The following is a 21,386-nucleotide window of genomic DNA, read 5'->3' as shown; positions in this document are numbered from 1 at the left end:
CTGTATCCCAGATGTGAATCTGGAGTGAAATATGTAGAGCTAATTCATTAGTTTTGCCAAAGCGAAATAAATAAATGTGAACTCTCTGGTAAAAGAAAATGTTCCTGTTCCCAGAAGTCATCAAGGATGTTTCACACTTTCCATCTAAAAATGAAAGAGTGGTTATGAGATGTGGAAGATTCAGTATTCACAGGCACTGGTAATTGAAAGCACATATAGAACTGGTTTGGAAGTGATGCTTTCAATTTGGTTCTAGGGTTGTAAGACATATGGTTAATTTATTTTAAAATTTCACCATTTCTTTATGAGGGCACAGTTTGAATAGACTCTAAATATCATCCCGTGATGGGCAGATTAATGTACAATTAAAAAAATGGCTGACTCCATTGTGTCCTGTGTAACCTGTATAACCAAGTCAAAATTGCCGTAGCCCAAGGAGGAATTTTTAAATTGACTTGGTAGAACATTCTTGATTCGACTCACATTTCTTCCCAGAAGATGGCAGTCTCCTCCAAAGAACAAGTCCACATAGCCTCCTTTGCAAAGGATCTGGTAGGAGAAAATCATCCTTCCTTTTTTTCCCCCTTTCTCGAAAGAATTAGGCCCGTCCGTATCACTACTTGACATGTGAAATTCCACCATCTTGGTTCCTGCCAGCGTTTTTCCTGTGCTAGCAGGAATGGAATAAAAAAAAAAAAAACAAACCTCATTCCCCTCCTTTTCTTTTCACAGGCAGAAATGTTGGCCAGGCCTGAAGGCAAGTGTGAATTTTGCAGCCTTAGTCATTCATTCCATTCTTTGCCTTGACAAAGCTCATCGAGACTCCAAATGATTAAGCAGAACATAAGACTATGAGGGTGATATTCTCCCTGCAAATTTCCAAATCTTTCAAAGTAATCTTGCTGCCAGTATTTCATTGATTTTTAGTTTTCAGTTTCTGGCTATAATGTCCTAATGGATGAATGATTTACATAGCACTGATAAAAAATATTTCTTGGCACTTTTTAGAAGTCTCTTTTAAGGATCATAGAGAATAAAAAAAATTCTACTATTCTGATTTCATAGGTTAGCAAACTAACATTAATCGGTAGCTATTTCAAAAATTCAAAATGAATAAGAAATGACCTGATCGTTTGAGCAGCAGGATAAAAGAGTGTGTGGAAGGCTGGGGGGTTGGGGAGGCCAAGAAGAAAACAGTGGCTGGGGAGAAAGTAGGGTGGAGGCAGGAATGGGGATAACCACAGAGGTGGTGAAACTGGAGCAAGTGGAATAAGTGACTGGAAATAACTGATTTATGGAAATGGGGAAAGCCAATGAGAAAGCAGTCTGGAGAGTCTTTCCACTACTTTGCAGAATTTCCCGGAGTGTTCTCTTGCTCTAAACAAGGGGTGAGATAACGATTAGTCAGAAACTACTATATGTAGGTAGGAGTTCTTCATAGCCAACCTTATTGCCTGAATATTCAGCTTTCCCTTTCCAAAGTATGATCGCCAAAAACAAAGCTTGGGGCATAGGGGTTAAATATTCCAAACCCTCAGACACCAAATGAAATTTAAGGTTTGTGAATGTTTTTTTTAAAAATCGTAACTATAATAAAGCCATAGGCAGTGTAGAAATTATTTTACTTACCTCTAAAGTACTGTTAGTTTATGCTGTTTCTGTTATAAGGAAAGTCATAACAATTTTACTCTCATATGTTGTAGTAACTTTAAATTTCACTTTTACCTTAGGTTTAATGCTATGTACTGTTACTTTTCACTGTTGCAAAAGTTCTCAATGAAAAGTTAATGAGCTGTGTATACAGAAACAAAAGGAACACAAAGTGATCAGTGTGCTACTGGGTGTAGAAAATGAGTGTTGCTAGTTTGAAATACCCAGGTGATATGATGTAACCCCAAAAATCTGGTTACTCAAAACCTTCTGCAGTAGTAGCCAAAATTGTTGCAGAGCCTCAAGAGTAACTGACTCCTTAAAATACAGTTGGAAAACCAATGCTAGGCAAAGAAAATCTGTCTTAATTGTTGATGGGAGGTGCATTAGTTGTGGTGAAATTCTATTTTCTGTTTTGTACTCACCTTGAAGAACACAATCCTCATCAGTGAAGTATCAACCAGATTCTGTCCTGCTATGGAGAGGGGGACTGAAAGTAAGAATGCTTGGAGATGGAGTCAATTGTATCTCTTCAGGAACTTTGTTCTGGAAAGCCAAGTGGTATTCAACCATCTATAAGGCATATTACTTGATACATTCCAGAGACACCTTCCCATTGGAGATAGGACAGAAGCTGAATGAGCCATAAGTCACCACCCATGTACATCTCTTTTAAGAGCTGAGGATGAGCCCTGCATTGTTTTCAGTTTTGGAGACTGCTGGTTCCCAACTGCTGACTTTTCTCTTTGGATCCAGTGTAAGCACGATCTCAGGGTGAATTTTAAAGTGGTCGTCCTAAGGAAAAGAGTATATACCGGGGGGAAAAGATTATAGAAAATCCTGTGCACTTGGCTAAGGAGAGGAGTTTTGGATTCCTCTCTCATTTTAAAGTCTGTTAGGATGAGTCACTCTTAGGCTGGAGGTGCTCTGGCCTGAAAACGAATATACTTCATTTGGCCTAGGGCTGATGCAGAACTTTGTTAGAGAAGTACTATCCTGGCATCTTTCCAGCAACTCTGAAGGATACAGTCTATCTACAAAGACTGGAGCATGACAGCACCTCGTCAGTTGAATATCAATGTTGAACCTTCAGAGACTATCACTTCCAACATTTTCCATGGCCTACCCATGTCTTTCTATAAAGAAGAAAAGTAGTTCATCAGATTTCTTTAAACCCCTGCCTCTTTAACTAGCAATCAGTTTTTAACCATCTTGTGCCCTGCAAGTATGTTATAAACAATCAGTGCTGTGAGAAATAGCCAGTTACAGATGTTTTAATCTTTGCTCTTCTTTCTCTGTTTTTTCCTCTGTTTTTGTTCAGCATTTTTCAGTTCAAAAGATAGTAAAGGTGTGACCCTCTGTAGGGACCCACCTAATGAACAGCACTTTCTTCAGTTAAGAACCACATTGAAGGACAAGAAGCAGGTGTGCAAGCTGTTTTCAGCTAAATATTAAATAGGAGACTCAGTTCCAGTTTTTATTTGTGCTTTCAGTTTTAAACTGCATAAACATGAGAAGGAACTCCCCCACCTTAGGATCAGTACAAGGAGGGCTGCAGACAAATTTGGCAGGTGCAGTCATGAGTGGAGGTAGATAGAAATATCAAAGCAGAAGACTAAATGAAATGTATGTGCAGATTTATTACCCTCTTAGATGATCCTTCTGATGGTGACGGCCTTTTCATTCAAGCAGGTGTGGCTGAAAAGACTGAAATACAACTGGCAATCCATCTCACACTTGTGTTCTTCAGATAGTGCCTTCCCATTGTGATGCATTCACCACTCAAAACACTTGTTCTTGAATCTTCCTCTTGATATTATAATACTCCCGAAACTTCTGCTCAGTGAAGAGAAACCCCTCTCCTGATTATCATGTGCCAGACTTGTCTGTCTGCTGTTGTATTTTCCCTGTAGTCTGCTTCTGTATTGTTTGAGATTAGCTTCAGCATGTCTTTAAAACGTAGGTCAGCAGCCTATTGCTAACGAGCCAGATGAGGCCTTTGCATAGGCACCCATTTTGTAGATGGATGTGACCCCCTGAAGGTGACACCATTAGCTTCTCCTTCACCACTTTCTGGGCAGGAATAATAGTACTGATAATAATGGCCTTCATTAAGCACTTGTGTGTCGAGCACTGTTCTAAACACTGGGGTAGATAGAAGTTAATTAGGTCGGGCACAGTCCCTGTCCTAAATGGGGCTCACAGTGTAAACAGGAGGGAGAAGAGGAATTGAATCCCCATTTTACAGTTGAGGAAACCCGTAGGCACAGGGAAGTTGTGACTTGCCCCAGGTCATGTAGCAGTCAAGTGGAAGAACCGGGATTAGAATCCAGCATCTCTAACTCCCAGGCCTGTGCTCTTTCCACTAGGCCATGCTGCTCGATTAGTTTGAAACAGAAAGGGACGTGGGGAAATCAAGATAGCCATTCGACTCCTTGTCTTTTGCCAGCAAGCAGTGGCCCAATCTTCCAGGGAACAGCTCAGTTCCCAGCACCCTCAACGGATGGCAGGTTAAACTTCCCTGATATCTTTGGATGGTGAAGTGGCTTCAAGGCAGGCCAGCCAAGCCAGGCAGGGAAGAACACCCTCTCCCCTAAGGGAAGCGGACATACTAGTGGGTCAGCATGCAGGGCAGGAAAAGGCAGGAAAAGAAAAAGAAAAGGCTTCCCCGGAGCTGGGTGACACGCTCGCTGTGGACAGTAGAGGATAAGATTCACCTCCTGTGTGTTCCAGGAGCAACTGCACTAGTATAGGAATAGAAGATAAGTGAAATGCAACAAGAGCAGCTCAATTCCTTACAACTCTGGCACACACCCATCCCATTTCCCGAATGATCCAGGGTTAAGTTTGTGTGTGTGCTCTCTCTCTATCTCTCTCTCTCCCTCCCCCACCCTCTCTCCTTCTCCCTCTTTTTTTCCTCACTCTTCCCACTTTTTTTCCTCTCATCTCCCCCAGCTCTTCTTGTGCTTAAATTGTATGAGTTGTTTTTTGCACACTACTCAGAGGTTTCATTTTATTTTATTCATCGCATTGAGGTTTTAGAAAGCTGTTTTTCTCTTCAGGAGCTGCTTGGGTGCTTGTTATCCAATTTTACCTCACCCCCAAAATTGAAGCATTTTCCTGATGCTCAGTGACTGACTGCATTCCAAGACCTCATTGTTGGTGATCCTTTATGGCCATTTAATATTAATAAGAGTTTATCAGCAATGATAATGAAACTACTTTAGAAGTTGACTGTGCTTTTTTGGAGAGGGCTAGGTACCACAGCTGTATGAAAAGTAGGTGACTGCTAACTATCTCTTTGGGCCCCTACTTTGGTATAAAGTGAGGTAGTCTATTCTCACTACAATGAACACTTCAGTTGTCTTCATTGTTAGTATTGTTGAGTAGGACTCTGCCTCAGAAACTAATTTCAGTTACAAAATTCATTGGTTCCTAAAGAAAATTTTTGGTTTTCTGAAGGTTTCCTTCTCTGTGTTCCTCAAGCTTTTTTGTCAGTTCATAGCACTCTGTTGACTCTGTGAAAAATCATGTGCATGCCTTGTATGTGTGCCCTCTAGAGCAGATTTGAACTAAAAAGAGATTCTCAGTGACTGTCTTCAAGATGCACAGTGATATTCGTAAGCTTGTTGAGTTGAAAGAAAGAATATCCCATTGCATCAGAAGCAAAATTATATCCCCAATTTGAGTCCCTTTTAACATCTTACACTGTAGCAGTGAATAGTTCGAACAGGTCCTCCTGCTTTACTCCAATTTTGAAATGAAACGAGCCAGAAAGTGAACCTTCAACACAATATAAAGTGCAGAAATAACGAAGAGGCAGCTGTGTAGTTTCTGTAGTGAGGAATAAAAACCCTTGCTTTGGTGGATTAGTCATTAAGGCAAATGTATTTTTCTTGCTACCCACTGCTATTGGTCTCCCCGTCAGGAAGCACACTGTTTTTTAATTAATGCAAAACTATCTATCTAGCCTCATAAAATCCAGCCCCATACAAGAATATTATAGGATTGCCTATTGATTGCAGTGGGACTTTGTAGTACAGTGCTCTGCACACAGTAAGCGCTCAATAAATATGATTGATTGATAGATTGACTATTTATAGCATGCAGGTTTGTAATTACCAATTTGCTGACTAGTGCTTCAGATATCATGAACTGAAGGGAAGTAATTTGTCAAATCACTTTTCTCCTTGCTGTAGATTTCTAAAAACGGGACATATGAAGGAAAAGAAAAAGATTCAATGTAGGCTGCAATTGCTTTTCATAGATACTGCTGCTGACTCTTAGTTCCTATCTTTGTTTGCAGGTATGGCAAAAAAGCTTTTTGCATGAGTAATATTTCATTCTAGTTTGTGAGAATATAAAGATAATGCCTTGCTGTAATGCTCTGTTTGCCACTTACAGGGCCTTTCACTGCTTTGAGACTGCCCTATATCTTCCAGAGGCTCTGCAAGAAGGGAACACCTTCTTTCCTGAATGCTGCTGTTTGTTGTTGTAGTCTCCCAATAGCCCACTCTTTTATCACAGTTTGAAACTAGATTCACTCTGTTTTCAAACATGTGTTCTGTCATCCTTTTTTGTATATAGCCTCTTTTAGTAGCTATTCTATTCTCACTCCTCCTATCCCATCAAAGCTGAATGGTGAAAACTTCCCCAGTGCTGGTAGTAGTAATAGTAGGAGTATTTATTGAACCCCCACTGTGCATAATTCACTGTATTAAATGCTGGAGAGATGGATGCGTTCCAAGGCCTCAATGGCAAACCTGTGCAACTGTTTGCTGTTGAGTGTGGTTTAGAGGGTAAACTGGTAGAATTGTTCGAGAAGCTACTTGTGGTAGGTCTTCTAGAACTCCCACCCTATCTGTCAATCTCTGAAAGTCCATACTGACCTTGATTTAGTTTACCTTTCTTTGTATAGCCATGGTTAGTTGGGTAGCCTGCTGCCACAATAGCTGAATTTAATGGCTATGTTAAATTCTGTTTTGCTGTAAAAACTCTGTGTGTGGTTCCCTAGGTTTCTTCAGGTTTGCATTCAGTCCATATCAGTGGGCTGATTCTGCAATTCAGTCATCTGCATATTTCTTGTTCATGTGCTTTGCCTCAAGACCACAGTTAATAGCTTTCAGCTATTCCTGGATGTCTCTTTCAAAGACTTTTCATCATGCTTAAAGCTTATGGGGCTGGAACAGTTTCCTAGTGGATTAAGAATACTTCCTGACTAGCCCCAAATTCCTTGTCATACCTTCAAATATGGTAACATAGAATAGGTTGAAAGGGACTCGGCCTACCACTAAGCCTCTCTCTCTCTCTCTGATGGTTCTGAAGACATAGTCAGCCAGGGAATGTTCAGTTTTAACTCAACTGCCCATACCTTTGTAGAAAACTTCTCAAGGCAGAAAAATTTGCCCAGTTTTTACCAGAGCCCCTGTCTGCAGGTGGTGTGTCAAATTCTTTTGTACCAATTCATCAATCACTCGGTGCTATTTAAAGAGCACTTACTTTGGGCAGAGCACTGCACTAAGCAGTTTGAAGTGTACAACAGAGTTGAGAGTTGATAGCCACGTTCCCTGCCCACAAAGAGCAGACATTAATATAAATGAATAAATTATGGTATTTACAATGGGGTAGCCTGAAGACTTAGTATTCAGAAGTCTTCCAACTGGCATTTATTGTCTCCCATTGACAGATGGATGAGCTGTTTTAAATTAGACAAGCCACTTCATGCTTGGGTTTATGTACTGTATAGGTGCAGGGGTTGTACCCTTTGTACAGATGACCAAATCTTCCACTCTGCTTAGAGGTTCAGTTAAGCCTTGGAAAGTTAGTTTAGCAGGACCATCCGGTCAAGTAATAATCAACCAATTTGACTTCCCCTAGATATTCAGAAGTGTGCCATCTTTCTAGATGAGGTCTAGGTTAGGATTTTTCCTTTAAAACTGACAGCAGCTCACAACAACCCAAATCTTGGCAGATCAGTCATGACTTGCCCTATGGAAACAGTCCAGGAGGATCAATGCTTCAAACAAAGCATCAAGCTATTATATTCATCTCAAAATCACCAGTTCTCTGGCTCATTTCTCGGCACCACTTTCTTCATTAATGGAGCAACGTCCATGCAATCTTGCAAGGGAAAAAAGTCCTCCTGTTTCTGCTGCTGCTTATGATGTCATTTCAGAGCTGTATTCATCAATTCATTCCCTGTGTGGTACTGGCCATATTAGTGCAGCTCTACTCCCACTGTTCCCCTTGGGCTGGAGGGATATTGGGAACAGGGCTGAGGCCTGATCAAACTGGCATTCAAAGCCCCATGTGGAGTGCATTTAGAGAGTTGTAACTACTTGTCTGGCCAGGAGTTCTGCTCCTCAGACTGTTGTCTCCCTAGATGAAGCTCAGGAAGCATTGGCTTTTGGGCTCAGCCCTGCCCTGGATTCATTCCAGGGAGGAGACAGTTTAAGACACAGAACCAGTGGAGCAGAAAGTAGAGCCGCTTTTTTCCTCCATCCCTGGGCCACAAAATCCTGGCTCACTTGGGGTTGCCAAAACTGCCTTTTGAGTGAGTGAAGGGATGCTGGCACACTGTTGATGAACGATTAAAGTTGATAACCCCATGTATCCACCGTCTTCATTTACCGAGGAGCAAGGAGATCCTGGGAGGTTATTGATAATTGGGTCTAGAAGACTTTTTGCTCACTCATATGTTAAAGTTATAATTCTAGAGGTGCAGGATTGTTTGCCTTAGGGACCTGAAGGTCTATCAATTAATGTTATTCATTGAGCATTTATTGGGTACAGAGCTCTGTTCTAAACTCTCCTATGTCCTGGTTTGTTGGAATTTTAGTTCAGCTTAGAGTTCTATGAAAGGGCCAGATCTTCAGGTGAAATAAATTATTTAATTGTTGCTGTGCTGTCTCACCTGAATGGCATCATGCCCTGGAGAAAAGACTAACGCACTTACTGGGTCTTTTCATTCATTCAGTTGTATTTATTGAGTGCTTACCATGTGCAGAGCATTGTACTAAGCGCTTGGGAAGTACAAGCCGGCAACATATAGAGACGGTCCCTACCCAACAACAGGCTCACAGTCTAGAAGGGGGAGACAGACAACAAAACATGTAGACAGGTGTCAAAATTGTCAGAACAAATAGAATTAAAGTTACATGCAGATCATTAACAAAATAAATAGAATAGTAAATATGTACAAGTAAAATAAATAGACTAATAAATCTGTACAAATATATATACAGGTTCTGTGGGGAGGGGAAGGAAGTAGGGCGGTGGGGATGGGGAGGAGGAGAGGAAAAGGGGTCTTGACATTCAGTTCAGCTTCTTTTTCTCTTCTTCTGCCAATTTCAGCTGCCTATGCTGTGGCTCAGAAAGAAATATATGGGAAGCAGACCCAACTGTAAAGACAGATGGGTATTTATCAAAAGATGTGTTGATAATATAATTATTAAAACTGCCAGTTTTTAACAAATGGAGCCCTGTCCTCCTGGCAGCAAGACATCAGGGACATTTCCTGGAGCAGAGAAGTGGATGCCTTTACCCCAAACAGATCTTCAAATGGGTAATTTCCTCCAGTGGTCCTCACTCAACCACCAGATTTTCTTATGCTTTAGATCTTCTTAAAACTTGACAGGTGGCCCCAAGAGCCGAAAGGGGGAGTGCACATCAGACTTCCATGTGTAGGGAAAGAAGATTGTGTCCAAATGTATTTCTTTTCCTCTGTTTCAGATTTTTTTTCAATAACCTGGCCGTGTGAGTGGATGCAAAATTTAACCTCATTTTGTTCTACTAATCCCAATACCAATCTGACATAAAAATCAGCATCTGGGTGCCAACCAACCTAGAGTGGAGACCTGACAAATTATAACAGTTTTGGAAATGAAAAAAGGAGCCCCTCCAAAATTACCCCTGCCAGAAGGCTAAAATTTAGGGTGGTGGTTAGTGTTGGATCTAGAGATAGGCTTTTAGTTTGGTAAGTAGTACTGCATGCTCATAGTTCAGAGCTCTGCACAAAGATACTCAGTAAATACTATTGGTAATGATGCTAGCTTATGCTATTCAATATATGAGACTCAGGATGCTGTTTATCTTCCAGTACTACCAAGACTCATTTTTTTTTTTAGATCCATATGTAAAGGTTTAATTTTGTTTTTTATGGTGTTAAAGTGCTTACTATGTGTCAAACACTGTTCTAAGCGTTGGGATATGTACAGGTCAGTTACGTCAGGCACAGTCTCTGTCCTGCATGGAGCTCACAGTCTGTGAGCTGCCCTCAGGTAATTTACAGTTTACTTATGAGAATAAAGTGATGTAATCATTTTGAAAGGAAAGAAGCCTATAGTCAGATGGAATGGAATAGGTAACTGTATCATTCCTCTTCAATTCTACGATGGAGTTGTGAAGTAGTGTGGCCTAGTGGAAAGAGAAGAGGCCTGACTGTGAGCTTGTTGTGGGCAGGAATGTGTCTGTTGTTATATTGTACTTTCACAAGCTCTTAGTTCAGTGCTATGCACACAGTAAACACTCAATAAATGTGATTGATTGATTGGGAGTCAGAGAACTTGGACTCTTATCACGGCTCCATTGCTTGTCTGTGGTATGACCTCGGACAAGTCACTTAACTCTGCCTTAGTTGCCTCATTTGTAAAATGGGTATTCAGTACCTATTCTCCCTTCTACTTAGACTGTGAGTCCAATGAAAGATCAGAACAGTGTGAGACCTGGTTATCTTGTATCATCCCCATTGCTTAGTACAGTGTTTGGCACATAGTAAGCACTTAGCAAACACCATAGTTATTATTGTTATGGGATTCTAACCAAGACACAGCTTGTGAATGACAGCTTCCCTCTTTCAGAAAAGAGTGCTAACATTTCTAATAGAACACGTATTTCAGGAAGGGCTCTGGAGCTGCAGTCAACGTAGAAACCAATGAAAAGTGAATACTGAAAAGTTTTATTCCATTCCTGGGGTGAAGTGTTGACTGGTATCTAGTCTGTTATGCACTCCTACATTTTTGCATGAGTAGAAGAATTTGTAGAAGTCATCAGTTTCCAGTTATGTCCATCTTTGTAGCTAGATCTTTTGTGGCCTTGCTCACAAACTCTTCTGAACTGGATTCTCTTGCTTCTTATGCTATAAAATATGAATGAATCTTCAGGATAAAAGTACTGTATAATAATCAGCATAATTACCAAAGAAAAGTCCCAATAACTCCATTTCTGGATTTGAAAGCAGTATCATCATTTCCCATTTTTCCATCTATCCAGTTTCCTTCTAAGACAGGGAAACAAACTATCCAATAAAGGGTGGTGAGTCAGTGATTTATTTGAAGAAAGATTTAACTTAAAACACAAGTCTCCCAGAGCCAAGCTTCTTCTTTGTCTGGTTCTCGTCCTTTCCTTTCCCAGCTAGTTCCTGGCTTCTAGTCTTTAATAACAATAATAATAATAATAATAATAATAATATTTTTGAAGCACTTACTATGTGCCAATCACTGTTCTAAGCACTGGGATAGATACAAGATTATGAAGTTGTCCCACATGGGGCTCACAGTCTTAATCCCCATTTTACAGATGAGGTAACTGAGGCACAGATAAATCAAGTTCCTGTCTGTGCTTAATTGCCTGCTGTTTATTCTTCCCAACTCTTACATAGTGCTACACACAGTGTGAGCACTTCACAAATGATTGTGATATGACTTGACAAATGTTATTTGCAGTGACACTTTTCCCTTCAACCACTTGCTGTCACAGTGCATGTTCCCAATGGCTCTGCTCAATAAGAGCCACCCCCATTCCTCATGGCCACACACTTGTTTGGTCATCTGCCACTTGCCCTAGTTCTCATTTATAAGCCAATGCGTTCTGTTGAATCCCTAAAATATTTAGATTCTTGTCCTCTTACCATTAAGGAAAATTTATTATCTGGGTAAGTCTTCCCTGCTCTGGTTTATCTGGAAGTGAGAAAGTTATTGTCTATGTTGTAGACAGAGTTGTTTAGAGTACGTGAAGTTTAATTTTTAGGCATCTTAGTCTTGGTGATTCCTACCAGAAATAAAGATTATCATTGTAATTATAGCCCCTCTCTGACGTGTTTATTACTAACTGGAGCCAAATTTGGGGCGGAAGTAGGATGATTCGTCCTTCTCCTGTGCTCTTTGTCACTGCCCATAGAGCGCTAGAAATAATTATCTTCTAGTACTAGAAATAATTATTTTCTAGGGCTCTGATACCTCCTGTAAGGGATACAGGGGATAGAAGATGCCCTCATCTTACCCTTTGGGCCCTACTTTTTAAAAAAATGACCATCCAGTTATTAAAAGAAAAATTGCCTAAAATTTGTAACCTCGGCATTCACTATTTGGCCTCTGAGCTTGAAAATTGGACCATCTGGAACCTTTTGATTCTAAACTTGAAGAGCAAGTTCATCATTCTGGGTATTTGGTACCTCTTTCTTTGAAACCAGCAAGCAAATCAGAGGAGCAGCTTGGAGAGATTAGTTTTTGTTTTTTCATTTGACCACTGCCTTTCCCATCTTCAAAGCCCTTCTCAAATCACATCTCCTCCAGGAGGCCTTCCCTGATTAATGTCTTATCTCACTCTCAATTCATCCCCCACTGCAGCCTCAATACTTACGTGTCACCTAAGCCCTTGAGTACTCAGTACCCCTTTGCCTCCTCGCCCAAAGCATGTATATACATACCTTTGTAGTGGTGCTTCCCCTACCTCTAATTTAGAATTTATTTTAATGTCTATCTCCCCATCTAGAGTATAAGATCCTGGAGAGCAGATTTTGTGTCTGTTAACTCAGTTGAACTCTTGCCAAGCACTTAGGAAAGTGCTCTTTGCAGAGTGTGCTCAATAAATATTATTGATTGATTGAGTTTTAAGTCAGTCCTGAACAAAGGTGTTTCCCATAGGAATTAATGTAAATGACCAAAACTATTTAAATGTACTCTACACCCAGGTCTGCTGTAACAGATGTTTTCGTAACACCATTTGGATACAGCATGATGGAAGAATTAGGAAAAACTCTCCCCTCAACTTGAAGTCTGTTCTGGTAAAACATGATCCACAGCTGGGGAAAGTGGATTCAGGGTGTGAAGAAGTGTTTTTTCATGTGTATGTAGTGTTGGATGCGGTGTGCTGCCTCTAAGCTTCCCGGAAGTGCCTCAGCTGTACCGTCCTGAGTTTTGTGTTCCTTTGTATATTTGTAACTTTACTGTATTTAGTACACTAATTAGCAGTGCTTGTCAAGGTGTAAAGCATTTTGCTAGTGGACATAATTTAGGAATTTGTATCAAAAAAATGTCAATCATGTTGCTCTTTTGAACGATCTACTCCCTCACTAGTTAATTTCCATTGAATCATGGGTTACTGTAATGTGATTTTCCCCTATCACAAGGTTTTTCAAGAACATCTGCATTATAGGAGAACTCCTTGTATTGAAAACAGTGTTATAAAATAAATCTAGATACATAATCAAATAGCACTGCAAAGCTGTACCAACAGTAAGATTTTGAATTAATGTTTTAAGTGTGTAAATATATGTATACTCAATTTTCAAAGTAGTATCTTATCCTTTTTAGCAAAAAGACACCTTGGGCTGTCACACTAGAGATCTGTCTAATGCTACATTGAAATGAGCTTTAATCTCCCTATTCAAATAAGTCACAGTAGTTCAAAGATTGCAGAAGGGGGAGAAGGAAGTGTTTAAGCCCAGGTAAAGTTTGCATGAACATGTATAACCTGATATTTTACAGGGTTGTTTGTCATCCGGTGTACATTAGCTAAATTACATGAGGTGTCCACTGTATGATTGCAATGTACAAAGTTGTGAGGAAAAAAATTTTTTTTAATGACCTACACCTGAAATGTAGCTTTTTGCAGGTCTGCTATATGTAAGCTTTAGCAGTAAGGACAATATGATTGATCTTTTGAAACTGAGAATGGCACTAGAGAGAATTTATATTATATCATTCTTCATTTTGTTCTGTTTAGCCCTGTTGTCCCTGAAGGAGAATCGGGCACAAACTCATGCAGGCTGCCCTCTGCAAGTTGTTCAGTATCAATGCAATTTACTGAGTGGGCCGAGCACCATACTAGAGGAATGTAGCATTGAAGTAAGACCCAAAAATCAAGTGGGAGGAGGAGGCTCATTTGCAACCACATGCGTGATGGGGCCTCGTACACTTAACAATGTGCAGTGACATTTAGCGGCAGGACTGGGGATACATGCTGTGAAGCTACCTTTATCCCAGCATTTGCCTGGGAAAATTTTGGGTGCTCCTAGTAGCAGAAGCCTGATGGGAATTGAAGACAGCTTAAGAAGCCTGGTTTTCTTTTGCTTTCTTCTTAGCCCTACCTCCAGAGTTACAGCAGCAAATAAATAGGGCAGGCAGCAGTGCCACTTTTAAAATGGCACACTAGCTTGCTTTATGACCTATCCATTAAATGCCTTAAGATCTAGCGTGAAAAGCTTCGGGGAGAAGTAGTTCCCCAGCTCAGAGTTGGAAAACCACTGGCCTATTCCCTTTTCAGATACCACGTTCTCTCAATATACAAAAAACATCTTCCCCAATTTTATGCCCTTTCTGTTACTACTTACGATACTGATTATAATGAGTTTACACTTGCTCCTAGTTTGGAGAGTTGACTCCTTTAACTACAGTGTTCATTCAAAGGGTGACTTCAATGACTCCCAGTTGTCTCCTTTATTTGCCACAGAAATCACCTGCCAAGAAGCTGAGCCACGCAATTAGTAAATCTCTGGGCTGCGTACCCAGCAGAGAACCTCCACATCCTGTTTTCCCTGAGCAGCCGGAGAAGCCTCTCGATCTTGCGCATATAGTGTGAGTACATAACTGGATAATCATTTTTGAATATCTGACGATTTTGACACCTATCTATATGTTTTGTTTTGTTGTCTGTCTCCCCCTTCTAGACTGTGAGCCTGTTGGGTAGGGACCATCTCTATATGTTGCCGACTTGTACTTCCCAAGCACTTAGTACAGTGCTCTGCGCACAGTAAGCACTCAATAAATACAATTGAATGAATGAATATGAATTTTGAGGCTGAGATTTCTGTATACACATTTTAATGGGGAATTATTACAAAAAAGTTGTATTATGGTATCAAATCCCTTTGCCCTGTATCTTCTGAGACACATTTTCTAGATCTTGGCTCCCTACCTCCATCCAAAAGTGGAAATAAATCTGAGTTCCTGTGAAACCCACCCAGTTTTAATCCTTAAGAATAGCATTCTGCAGAGTGTTGTCCCTTCAGTTCTGGCCAGTTTTGTCTTTCTAAGGGTGAAATGGTCCCTTTTATTGGTCCATTGTTTTTTGTTGCGTTTTATTACTTTGCGGTTTACTTTAAATGCTTCAGATATTTTGTCTGAATATGAAACAAACACTTCATATATTCATTGTGCTGCTAATCAATTAATCAGTGGCATTACTGTGTGCAGAGCACTGTACTAAGCACTTGGGAGAGTACAGTGCAACAGAATTGGTAGTCATGCTCCCTGCTCACAAGGAACTTACCATCTAGAGGGACAGACAGACATTAAATTAAAAGATTAATTATGGATAGGTACCTAAGTGCTGTGAGGCTGAGAGTAAGGTGAGTATCAAGTGCTTAAAGAGTACAGATCCAATTGCATAAGTGACGCAGAAGGGAGAGGGAGAAGAGAAAAAGAGGGCTTAATCGGGGAAGGGCCTCATGGAGAAGATGTGATTTTAATAAGGCTTTGAAGGTGGGGAGAGTGGTGGTCTGTTGTATATATAGAGAGGGAGGGAGGTCCATACCAGGGGGAAGACGTGGACAAGTGATCAGCATTGAGGAAAACAAGATCAAACTACAGTGAATAAGTTGGTTTTAGAGGAGCAAAGTGTGTAGACTGGATTGTAGCAGGAAACTGGTATGGTATGGCGGGGATGAGCTGATTGAATGCTTTAAATCAATCAGTCAGTGGTATTTATTGAGCACTTACTGTGTGTAGTGCACTGAACTAAACGCTTGGGAGAGTACAACACAACAGATTTGACAGACACGTTCCCTTCCCACAGGGAGCTTACAGTCTTGCTTTATTCACAAAATAAGAATGGATTTATACTGGAAAGTATAAGATTCCCTCTCCTTTGCCTCAGGAGCTTCAAGTATTACTATTTGAAGCGAGAGGTAAGTTGACTGCTTGTCACCTTTACTAATGCCCGTTGATTTCCAACTAACTTGTAGAGATCCCGAACCTCACAAGTTTTGTTGCCAGACTGGGTATTGGGTACAGGCGACCAGCGTTTACCACCATTACCATCTTAGAAATTCGATGAGGGGACTAGTCAACTTGGGAATGGTTCCACAGTATGACCAAATGTTGGCATTATCCTTAACTAATCGCTGTCCTTCAACCAACATATTCAGTCGGTCTCTAAATCTTGCCAACTCAATCTCCAGAACATCTCTGTAATTAGGACCTTTCTCTCCATCCAATTCACTACCCTACTGGTTGTCATATCCCATCTTGACTACTGCATTAGCCTCCTTGCTGACCTTCCTGCCTCAGGCCTGTTCCATCTCTAGTTTATGCTTTACTCTAGATCATATTAGAGGAATAGTGTGGCAGGGTGGATAGAGCATAGGCCTGGGAATCAGAAGGTCTTATCTGGGCTCTGCCACTTGTCTGCTGTGTGATCGTGGGCAAGTCGCTTCACTTCTCTGGGCCTCAGTCACCTCATCTGTAAAATGGGGATTGAAACTGTGAGCCCCACGTGGGACAGGACCTGTGTCCAACCCAATTTACTTGTGTCCACCCCAGCGCATGGTTCAGTTCCTGGAACATAGTAAGTGCTTAACAAATACCACAATTATTATTATTTTTTCTAAAAAGCAAAAAAAAATTCCACACCCATCATCTCTTCAAGTGCCTCCAATGGCTACCTATCCATTTCCCAATCAAGCATAAACTCCTTACCATCAAATTCATGGCATTAAATCAGTTATCTAGACTTTATGTATTCTTGCTCCTCTCCCACTACAACCCAGCCCGCATACTTTGTTCCTCGAATACCAACCTAGTCATTGTCCCTCACTCTTGTTTCACATGGCATCAATTCCTTGCTCCACCCGGCATCAACTCCTTGCTCATTCCCTCTCTCCTGCCAGGCCTGCCTCCCCCTTCATATCCTACAGGCCAGCCCTCTCTCCATTTTCATACCATTATTAAAATCATATCTCCTCCAGGAAGCCCTCCCTAACTAAGCTATCTCCCTGTCCCTCTTTTCCTTCATTACTGCCCCACCCATGCATCTAGTCCCGCTTCATAAGGTACATGCACTTAGGTACTCACCCAAATACCTTAATTATTATTATTATAGCACTTGCAGCAGTACCCTTATACTCGATTGCTTTCTTTACCTGTCATTGATTTTAATGGGGGAATCTGTCTCCGTGTTAGACTGTAAGCTCCTTGAGGGCAGGGATCGTATCTACCAATTGTATTGTACTCTCCTAAGTGCTTAGTATAGTGCGCTGCACAAAAAAATGCCATTGATTGAGCAGTCTTAGTATCTTCCAGATCATCACCACAGTTGGATTTGGAGGAGGTGTGTTTGGGGAGGATGTGCCTCAAGTGACCCTAGTTTGTCCCAGCCCAAAAATGATTTATTGATGTCCAAGAATATGTGTCTGAGAGCAGCTCAAATCCCTCTCTTGAAAATTAGAAAAGAGCATGGTATGGCAACACAACTTTAAAATTTTAAATGTAACAAAAAGTGCCAAGTAAATAAAATCCCTTGTAGGATTCCCAGGCATCTGTGGGGGTTTGCCTGCTTAGTGAACTTTTAGGAGGAGAAAAGGGATGACATTATAAACCCACAAGTTATCTAATTTGTTTGTAATGTCTGACCTGAATTTTTTCAATACAAAAAAGGCCCTGCAAGTCCTTTCATCTTTTCATGTGATTCATAATTTAGAGCTGTTAAGCCTCTACTTGCATATGGAAGTTCTCCCATACTTTCTCAACTCATTTATATCCTTGTCTGTTCTCCCTTTCACTGGGGATCAAAGAGAGCGCTCCTTGGGCACAAAGGGGAATGAGGTTGTGGTTGGATGGAGATTCACTTTTGTGGAAGTTGAATCATGAATCAGAGCGCTGATCCTCTGCCCAACCAAGGTTGAGTGGGGAAAGTTAGAAAATGTAGACACTCCTGAAAAATTTTCCAGTAATCCTCTTTCTCCTCATCTCTGAACACACATCTGGCAGTATATGTTAATGCTGTTAGATGATCCTTATTTTAGACTCTTATTTCAGTTGTTTTGACTGAGAGAAAGTGTTTGGTGGATGAAAAAGTTAAAGAAGGAACTTCTGAAGGATGAGGGTAGGGAGTGGGAAGCACTCAGGAAAATAGAACCTTGCCTTTTAAAACTCTCTTTTTGAAGGGAATAGTGGACATTCATGCTAGGTCTGTTTCCTTGTAGTTCCTTAAATTCAAACCTCTTCTCTGTCACTCTGCAGGTTTTTATCATTCACTTTTTGAACATTTCTAGTGCCTCAGTAATAGCATAGGTCGGTCATTATTTTAAAGGGACTTTACCTTATAATCAGATCAGAACTGTAGTTTAAAGTTATTACAGCTTATCGTAAATTTCCATCAGTCTCAACAGAATTCAGCAGAATTTAATGAACGCCTACTATGTACTAAGCATTTAAAAGAGTACAATAGAACTAAAAGAACACAATCCTTGTCCTCAAGGATCTTACTATCTTAATGAGGGAGACCGTCACAAAATCATTCACAGCTAGGAGGAAAAAGAGAATGAAAAGATGGCTAAGTGAATAAATAATTGCTTAAATAGTAGAGCACATAAATCGTTTATGTGCATAAGCAGAGTGGCTAGAGAAGCAGAGTGGAGCATGGGCTTAAGAGTCAGAGGTCATGGGTTAAAATCCCGGCTCCGCCAATTGTCGGCTGTGTGACTTTGACCAAGTCACTTCTCTGTGCCTCAGTTACCTCATCTGTAAAATGGGGATGAAGACTGCAAGCCCTATGTGGGACAACCTGATCACCTTGTATCCCCCCAGTGCTTAGAATAGTGCTTTGCACATAGTAAGCGCTTAACAAATACCATCATTATTATTATTATAAGCACTGAGGTGGTAATTGTGAATAAGAAAATCAGAGAGTGCCCCCTGGGAGCGGTGGGAACAGTCTGATTGTGGATCCTGCTGATTTGTAGAAACATTGTATCCCAGGAGGGAGCTTTTTAATCACACTAAATAAGAAATTCTTGATTATGAATACCTCGTATTGGTTAGAAACAGCTATTTTTAATGAACCTACAATGGAGAAATAAAGCTGGTATTCCAGGAAGTTTGAAGGTGAGTTAAACCTCTTTCCAGTCAACATCAGTTTTACATCCTCTAATCATGCATTTTCTCAGGACAATTTCCTGTGGATTTTTAGGGCACATTTAGTCTTTAAGCACTGTTTTGCACGTGATCTTGAGAAGCTCCCTTTGGTTTCACAAGCAAGAAATCTCAGGGCCTAGAAGAGTATGAGTTTACTGTAGACTTGCTCTCTCCACCCTGGCGCTTCACTTTGTCCATAGGATTTCCATAGCAGTACTTGCCTTGTGTGAGAGAGGTCTCACCTCACTGTTGGGTTTCTGAGCTACTGATCTTATGCATTGAAAGTCCCATAATCCAGCAGCTTGGGCAGCCACTGCTCTTACCCACCAGCTGAAACACTTTGGTTAGAATATATTTCAGTGAGAGGAAGGTTTGGTGAATCATTTTCCTTGTTTTCAGGTTACAGTTCTTGTAATGGACTTTTGATAGGTAGATCATTAGCCCTCTTAGTTCACACTTGCAGCTATTCTGTGTAGCAGTTAACTGTTGATTTTCCATGTTGCTAGCAACATGATCGTGAACATTGTACACTGGTAGTCAAGGACTCAGAGAAAAATGGAGATCCTTGTTATTTAGTTCCTTCCGTTTAGTTGCCAAATTTTGACACGGTATAAAGAACACCCCTCTCTAGGTGGTAAAATCCAATAACCACGGTAATACTTGCTGGCAGAGCTCCTGTAATTTACTCTTTCTGCTTTTTGCCCTGGGCGGGATTGGTGTAATCAATTTGTACCTGAAAAATGTTTGGAAAACCTACTTTGCCATGTAAATCATAAGACTAAATTAAGGCCCAGTTTTGTAATTATTAATCCTCTCTCAATCATTATCTTTGGTTAGTATTAATGCGGTGAACTCTGGCCACTTACCCATACTTCCCAGGAATAATATGAGCAAGGTCTTAACATTCAGCTTCTTGAGCCTGATATAGAACTTGGGTATATTTACCCTTAAAATGAAATCAATTTAATTTTTCCCACAGATGCTTTCTTGAACCCATCCCAATTATCTGGGGTGCGTCAAGCAGAATGCCAAAGCAGATAAATAAGAAGGAAGGAAACCCAAAGGATGTATATGATGATTACTCTTGTAGTGGTCTTCCTTATGTTTTTTGTTGTTATTATTTATATTATTATTAATGTGACATTTATTAAGCATTTATATGCTTAGGCCTGAAGTAGTTAGTAGGTTATCGAATTGAACTCAGCCCTGGTCCCACGTGGGGTTCACAGTCTTTCTTATCCCTATTTTACTGATGAGAAAATTGAGGCTGAGAGGTTTGGTGACTTGCTCAAAGCGACACACTAAAACAATGACTGAGCTGGGATTAAAACTCAGGTCTTCTGACTTTGACCCATCTTCTTTGCACTAAGCCACTTGCCCTGTACTTCTGCATCTGGTCATCCTTTTGAGAATTCTTCATACTTAGACAATTTTCATAAAAATGTACATTTTGTTAGCCAGTCAAATATTTTTGGTCACAAGCCTTGTTGGCTCCTCACATCACTCACCCGCCTACCAGGAGGGAAGACTCGCAACCAGGATTTTCAGTAATGAGTGACTACCCTCACTTCTGAAGAGATTGTGTGGCTTTTTGTGTAACCAGTAAGCATTTCCAGAGTTGCCAGTGAAATGACCTTCCTTTCTTGTTTATAAACCTTGTTTATACTGGTGGTTGGTCTAATCTGTTCACACCTGATCCTTCCCATGGAAGTATATTATTAGCTTCTAGTCTGATGTGTCCGGATGTGTATAGTGGCTCCAAACGCTTTGAAGTTTTGTTAGCCTAGAGAGATGGATGTGGAAAAAAAGAATAACACGAAAGGAGTAGAGAGAGGAAGATTCTCTGATTTCCATCTTGCTATACAGAAGGGTGTTCCAAGCAGAATGTAACTTGTTCTAAACAGAAGCAGTACAAACATTAAGTAAAACAGTGTTGCTTGAAACCTTTGATGTGGGCAGTTCTTTAGCAACATGGGCATTCTTCCATTCAATCTTCTCATTTGTCTGCTGAATCTAGCCTCTTCATGACATTCTAGGGCAGCCCCTTAAATTAATTTGATAATGTCTTCACAGAATTTAAGGATTTTATACGGTTCCAGAAAGATGCATCACTTCCATCCCAGTGATCTATTTCTCACTTTAGAATGTGTAAATTTATATTCCGGCCTATTGCTAATGAAATTCATAGTAACAGATTTAATTCATTTACCATAGCCCATAATGTCAAATTTTCCAATACTAATAATTATGGTATTTAAGTGCTTACTGTGTGTCAAGCAGTAAGTGCTGGGGAAGATACAAGACAATCAGATTGGACGCACTCCT

The 21,386-nt window shown here is 40.5% G+C and overlaps 1 protein-coding gene across 12 annotated transcripts in view; it reads left to right on the top strand.

Moving 5' to 3' along the window:
* Window positions 1-21,386, top strand: part of DTNB (dystrobrevin beta) — a 221,081-nt gene that overhangs the window by 75,640 nt on the left and 124,055 nt on the right. For all 12 annotated transcript variants that reach the window (XM_038751196.1, XM_038751192.1, XM_038751200.1 and 9 more), the window contains exon 9: window positions 14,380-14,504. In XM_038751196.1, the coding sequence (XP_038607124.1) occupies window positions 14,380-14,504 (125 nt within the window). The remainder of the gene's footprint in view (window positions 1-14,379; window positions 14,505-21,386) is intronic.

The sequence above is a fragment of the Tachyglossus aculeatus genome, chromosome 9 (genome assembly GCF_015852505.1).
Source record: "Tachyglossus aculeatus isolate mTacAcu1 chromosome 9, mTacAcu1.pri, whole genome shotgun sequence".
Classification (NCBI taxonomy): Eukaryota; Metazoa; Chordata; class Mammalia; order Monotremata; family Tachyglossidae; genus Tachyglossus; species Tachyglossus aculeatus.
This window is presented reverse-complemented; position numbering and strand designations above follow the sequence as displayed.